At 49.2% G+C, this 6,857-nt stretch overlaps 1 protein-coding gene across 2 annotated transcripts in view; it reads left to right on the top strand.

The window, feature by feature from the left end:
- Positions 1-1,311: 1,311 nt before the first annotated feature.
- MAP3K9 (mitogen-activated protein kinase kinase kinase 9) overlaps positions 1,312-6,857 on the top strand; it is a 58,817-nt gene continuing 53,271 nt past the window's right edge. For both annotated transcript variants that reach the window (XR_001332605.3, XM_014266255.3), the window contains exon 1: positions 1,312-1,941. Coding sequence is in view for 1 of the 2 variants with exons in the window: in XM_014266255.3 (XP_014121730.2) it covers positions 1,641-1,941 (301 nt within the window). In the remaining variant the exon portion in view is untranslated. The remainder of the gene's footprint in view (positions 1,942-6,857) is intronic.

Genomic DNA, 6,857 nt, shown 5'->3' with positions numbered 1-6,857 from the left:
TTGGTCTCTATTTGTACAAGAAGGATACTAATAGACCAGCTCTTTCTAGACTGTGCCTGTTTAGCTTCTGTGATAAATAAAGGCTCTGAAGTTTGGGGAAAAAAAGAGAGAAAATAGGATAATTGTAGTTCCCAGTAGGGTTCTCTGTGGTACTTGTTACTAAGGTTCAGTTGAGAGGAGGTGTATTCCCAGTGTAAATTTAAGTAAATTCAAATATTTTACAAACAATGATAAGAGTTTTGAATTAACTCAGAGCATGTTATGCTTTAGATTTCATTATTCTGTTAGAAGCCTGAACCCTGGGGCTCCCTATAAAGGTGCTACAGAATAATGCTAATGCAAGGATGGATAAATAGACAAAACCACAATGCCCAAAGTTAAGGAATTAGTAGGAACTACTCTGTACATAAACCAAACCGAAGGCCTGACTTGGGGATGGAGAATTTTTTAAAAATCCATCTTGCAGACAAGAACTGTGTAATTGCATTTACTAAATACTAAAGAATAACGAAGCCCTGCAGTTTATGTATAAGTGTGAAGACATCAGATGTGGTCACCGTACTTGGGCCTCTCATTTGGCATTAGTGGGCTTTGTTATGATGAAGCAATAACACAGAATTTTCATTTCCAGTTTTACCACTGGAATTCAAATGAAATGGAGTGAAATGTGAAGAAAATTTCCCAGTAATATCACCAAGTTCAAGCAAATTCCACTGACAAGATCTGGTGTCTCCACAAGCTGTGAAAACCCTGGCAGCAGGGAGAAGGCATTTGGGTGTTCAGGACCGAGCAGCAACATGCTGATTGCAAGAGTGAGAAGTAAATTCTGTTAATTTTTAACAAATCTGCAGGGATACACCCACGATGACCTCGTGCAGAAGCCATCTAACACCCGTGCTTAAGTTCGGACGGGTTATGGAAGTCCACGGCCTAACAGGAAACCGAGATCCTGCTGGGTTTCCGACCGGTCCCGGCGGCGCGGGGGGCACCGAGCCCAGGCGTGCACCGCCTCCGCCCGCCACCAGGTGGCGCCCGCCCGCTCCGCCCTCGGGCCGCCCCACCCCGCCCTGGGCCCGTGTCATGCCCCTTTCCCCAGCCAATGAGACGTGGCGGGGAAGGCGGAGCTCAGAGCGCGCGGCCCAATGGGAAGCGAGAGCTGACCGTGCGGGGGCCAATCGGCGGCACACCGGTGAGTGCGCGACGCCGGGGGCCGGTAGGGGAGGGGCGTGGCCAAGGGGGCGCGGGCCCTCAATCAGGTGAAGGCGGAGCTGACGGGCGGCGGCGGCGGCCAATGGTGGCGCGGGGGCGGAGCCCGCCCTGCCCACCCCTCGCGCCGCCGAAGCTGCCAGAGAGTCAGGTGGCTCCGGGATGCGCGGCGGCGGCGGCAGGAGGCGGAGGCGGGCACGGAGGAGGCGGCGGATGGGGGGGATGCGGCGGCTCCTCCACGGCACACGCTGCCTGGTCTCGCCCCTGCCCGCGCTGGGCTGAGGCGGCCCCGCGCCGGGAAGCCCCGGCAGCGGCGGCGGCACCTGGTGCCGGCGGGCGCCGGGCCGCATGAACAATAGGCGGCGGTCCCGGCCCCGCCGCCCCCCGCAGCGCCCGGCTGCCGTGGGCGCCTCCCCCTATGGAGCAGCCTCGCCATGGAGCCCCTCACCGAGCTCAGCCAGGAGGGCGCGGGCGGCGGGGAGCCGCCGGGCGACGGGCCGCTCTGGACCGCTGTCTTCGAATACGAGGCGTGCGGCGAGGACGAGCTGAGCCTGCGGCCGGGGGACGTGGTGCAGGTGCTGTCCCGGGACTCGCACGTGTCCGGCGACGAGGGCTGGTGGACGGGCAAGATCGACCAGCGCGTCGGCATCTTCCCCAGCAACTACGTGAGCAGCGGCGTGCAGGGGGGCGGCCCGGAGCTGCGCGCCCGATACCCGCCGCCCCCCGCCATACAGCGTAAGGGAGCCCGGGCCCGGACGGGGAGCTCGGCGCGGCCCCTTTGCCGAGAGGGAGCCAGGGACAGGCCTGGTCCTGCCCCCTATCGCGGGCTTGGGGTGGGTATGGGAGGGGGGAGGAGACCGGCGGAACTGCCGAGGTTGTGGGCACAGCCGAGGCTCGGCCCTCCCGATGTCCCTGGGGAGGGGCCTGGCCCGGCCCTTCCGTGGGTCCTGTTGGAAGCCGGTGCCGCCGCTGAGGGGGAAGGGAAGGCCCATCCCGGTGGCGAGCGGCCGTGGGAGGCCGCGGGCCCAGCCGGCGACGGCGTGGGGGGGCCTGCGGTGGCCTTCAGTGACGAGCGGAGGGGCTGCGGCGTCTCAGCCCCCCCGGCCTGGGGCCGCCCCAGCCCCCGGTGTGTTCCCTTGCCCACCCGCAGAGGTATTCCTGCTGCTCCAGTGCCCTCTTGCCTTCCCGGCCAGCGCGCCGCTCCTTGGAAGGCAGAGCTTGCCTCAGTGTGGTGGCGTTTCGGCGACGCCGGGAGCAGTTTCCCATTGTTAAGACCTGCCTTTCCAGGGGCTGATAAATTTTCATCAAGCAACAAAACCCTGGTGACTGGGCAGTGGTGGAGTCACCAGGGCTCTGGTCATTCTGCCTTAAGAATATTCTTAAAGAAAGGTTGCTGGAAGGGAAACAGTTGTTTCCTGAAGTGTTGATTCACTGCTAATACTTGTACAATATTATCCTACTTACTAATCAAAAGCTGATTATTTCTGATTGAAAAATTTCTAAGTTGACTTGTGTTAACAGGTTCCTCTGCCCTCTTACAAGTTCTGTCCTGAAATACCTGTGAGTGAGTTGTATCCGTGTTTGGGTATCTGGGGCTGCCTAAAGGTCACTTGACTATGTTGTGATGCTGAAGGCACTGAGGGATTGGTTTGTTTCCCTGAATTTCGGTGCAGTTTTGAAGCCTTTGTTGGAGACAGAGAATAGGACTGTTTCATCTCAACGTTTTTTAGTCACTATGGACAATTGTGGAAAGAGAAACAACATGGAATGACTTTCTAGATCCTGTTTATCTATCACCATTGACAATTCAGGCAAGGGTGCTTTTTTTTTGAGGGGCAGAGAAAGATCTTCAGACTAGTAGGCTTTTCTAGAAAGTAAAAGAGTGAAAAGATGCTTTGCCCTATCTAGGCCGTATCTCCAAGGAGTACAACTAATAGCTTTTTTTCTTACTTTAGATTCTTCTTGAGAGCATTTAGGTAAAACTCAGTAATCTGTAGCATTGCCCTTGGGCTTGTGAAAGGAACTAGGTGCTGTTCCTTTCTTCCGTGCTGCAAGAGCACTGTTATTTTTTCCCCACACACAGAAAAAGCTGTGAATGGATGCTTATTAGGTTTTGCTTTTGAAGTTCTTAAGGGAACCATTTCTATAGAACCTTTCGAACCCTCAGCTCCCATCCTCTGTGGGATGTTCAAGTTCAGGCTTTGTAACTGTGGATTCTCCTGTCTTGCTGCCTCTTCGATGGCCTGATGGCTCACCAAAAGTTGTGGAGTTGTAACTTCTCCCTTTGCCTTACTCTTCCCCTGCCCCCTGCAGAACTACACTACTTCTCTTCTGTCAAGTCACCAACCATACATTCATGACAAAGTAGGATTTATTGCCCTCCAGAGGTTTTTATAATGCTTAAGGAGTATGGGGCTTCTTTTAAAAAAACAATGCAGTTTGGACAGGGGTTAAAGTTGGTTGCCATTGAATTGGATTTTCTAGTGGAGTATTAGAAATCCTTTGCAAGGAATGCAGTCCATTTTTAGAGCTGATGATGTTAGTTTGATAGCTGTTTGGAACAGGAATCACTGTCTGCTGTTTAATACTTCATAGTCCAGTAAGTCCAGTTTTGCAGGAGTGATGCAAAGTGTCGTTCTGGACATGCACCCCAGCACAGAACCTATTTTTACTGGCTTTTCTAAAGTTTATCTATACGTTTAATGAAAATTTGGGAGTACAAGTCCTGGAGATTCTGCTTCTACTGAGAGTTGTCCTAGTTTAGCTGGTAATTTTAGCCATCCTTGTAGTGTGCTGGAATTTTGCCTTGGTGAAGATACCATGAATGATAAAAAGCAGCCTGTGGTGGCTGTCAGGAGTGCACCAACTTGAGGGACTCTCATCTGTGCTGGGGGTTCTTAAACACTTAAGATTGAATTAAACAATTTAATCATATGGTCTAATAAGGGCTGATTAAACAGCACCTGCTTTGCAGTTGTCAACATGGCCACTGGTTCATGGTGTACAGGCTCTGTAGTTCCTTACCAGCCCACAGAGGAACGAGAGCACTTCAGTTCTTGAATTCTGTTCAGTCCTGTTCAGCACAGCTGCCAAATGACGCTGGAGTTTAGAAATGTGACAAAAACCAAGTGTTTTGCACCCTAATGTACCTGTATAACTCAAACTATGAAAATGAATAAACTAATTCAGTAGAAAATACTGAATTTAGGCTTAAAAACCCTAAACAAAACATTTTTTAAAAATCAGGGGCTTTTATTAATAAGCTACCCATGAGGGTAAGCTGGCCAGTTTGCCTTACAGAAGTATACATTTTCAAACTATACTAAGATCGTACTTCCAGATAAAAGAACATTCAATGTCATGCATTGGGTTTCATGTGGAAGCTGAAGTCTCTCGGTTTTACATCCCACCCCTATTAATTTGTGCATCCAGCAGGGATGTGCTTTTTCTGATGGAAAATGGGTGGCGGCACACAAAGTGTTCTGCTTTCCAGCCCTTCGGTTTCCTTTGCCCATCTTGTTCTCCTGCCTGCCCCCTTACTGCCGCGGTTCTCCCCAGGATCGGGGCGGATGGGGGGAAGCCGGGGCGCTGCCCGCGGGGCTGTCCCGGCCCGTCCCGTCCGGTCCCCGCTGCCGCCGGAGCTGTCCCTTCAGCACCTGCGGGCCCGCGGCCGCTCGCTCGGCGCCTCCTCGGCGTCCTCTTAATCCGTGCAATGCCCGAGCAGAACACCCGCTGTGAGCAGCACCTGAACGCTGTCTGTCCGCAGCTGGCACCCCGGTGGTGTGGGATGCGTGTTTGTTCATTTTCAGTTTTTGAACTGACCTTGTTCCTAGAAGCAGGTTAAGTGAGGATTCTAGCAATGCTGAAATTCTATTGACTGAAGAGATAGGACTCAACATCTGATTTCTTTAGGTCTTTTACTAATGAGAAATACAAGAGCGACTCTTTGTGTATTCCCAGTGGCAGGATAGTCTCACATTTAGAGTTAATGTCATTACAGTCTTGTTCTAAAATTTCAGTGTTTCCGCTCAGAATTTACTCCTTTCATGTTTTCTAGTAATCTGTTTCAAGCATTTGAACACCAAGGTTACTACTGTAGGACTGAAATCTTCTTTGTTGCACAAATCCTTGAAGCTCAGAGTGTTACCCAAAATACGTATTCACAGTAGCATAAAAATAAATTCTCTTCATGTTCTGGAGTGGAAGAGACCTTTTCTCCTTCTTTCTTGGCAGACTTTCTTAGTCAGTTTTCTATCTTGTTTCCTGTTAGTCTTTTGTTCGTGGAACACTAGGAAAGGCAGCAAAGGCATCCTTATTAAAGTAACTCATAGGTTTGACTAACTTCAAAAAGTAAGCCAACTTCTAAAAATCATGTTCAGGAAAGGAAGAACTCAGACAAAGTACAAGCCTGCAGCTGTGGACAGAAGCATTTGTATTAACTCCATACAGTTTTGTGACATAGTCTTGTACTGTAGACTTATACATTGGAAAGGCATTTGATTGGAATAAGGAGACTACTTTATTTAAGGGGGATCTAACCTGCTCCCTTACATGCTTAGTTTCAGTTCTGCTAGACAAGGCAGGAGAACCATGTCAGATCTGGCATTTCAAATGCAGGAAAATATTAAAAGACATGGTGACTTTTTGTTAAAATCTTGCATTATGGTACTCTTCCTTTAAAACTTTTTAAAATGTCATTGACTGTATTTGGTAACCATGCAAATGTCATACAGAGTAGCATCAGTGGTAGCCTTCCACTACTGAAAATGAAGCTGTGTCAACATGTTTTTGTTGGTCAGTATGTGGAATTTTATTCTACATTAGTCAGTGTTAGATGGGTTCTTTTGGCCACCCATATAAACTGTGTTTAGTGTACAGTTGTACAGGATACAATTTCCTATTGCTTTTGCTCCAGGTGCAGTTTGTGTGCTGAATTGAGCCAGCTGCATCCTTTTGTGTCAGCCTGTTAAGTATAGCTGTTAGTGTATGGGAATAGGAAGTTTTTGTAACAGAAATGCAGTATGCATTAATCAAGAAATGTTTTTCTTATTGATTGTTCTGTGCACTCAGTATATGGTTTGATCCATCTGTGTGTCACACTGTTGTTGGTTATGTCAGAACTGGTTAACAGATCTCTTGTGGGGACCAAATCTGCAAAGCCTGGAGAGGTGTGGAAGAATAAGTGTGATTTGGGAAGGACTAAAAGATTGTTGTGGCAGTTCAACAAAAGCCATTCAAATAAGGGAGAAATGGAGAAGAACATGCATTTTGTGTTTTAGCTGTTTTACATATAAGCACTGTATTGTGAACACAGCGAAGATAAGCTGGTGAGTGTGTTTTTCATTTTCAGAATCTGGTAGTGTCATTGAGAGTTTATCCTTAAGGGAGGGTAGGGGCAGGAGCATCAGTAGTAATAGGGTTTAACTGTGGTAAGAGAAGGCTATTCTATTGTTTTACCATTTACAGTGAGTACTTCATGCCAGTTTTATGACACTGCAAGGTGTGTTTTACCATACTATTCAGCACTAAAGGGTTGTCAGAAAGGCCCACTGCTTTCCTTTGTATTGTTTTGGTGAAAGTTGGCCCTTCCTCCAAGGGCAGGGGTGAGTTGGCCAGCGTGGACCTTCAGCTGATGTACAGAGTGCATAGTT

This window comes from Zonotrichia albicollis, chromosome 6, assembly GCF_047830755.1.
Source record: "Zonotrichia albicollis isolate bZonAlb1 chromosome 6, bZonAlb1.hap1, whole genome shotgun sequence".
NCBI lineage: Eukaryota > Metazoa > Chordata > Aves > Passeriformes > Passerellidae > Zonotrichia > Zonotrichia albicollis.
Note: the sequence above shows the minus strand (reverse complement) of the source record. Positions and strands in the feature narration are given on the sequence as shown.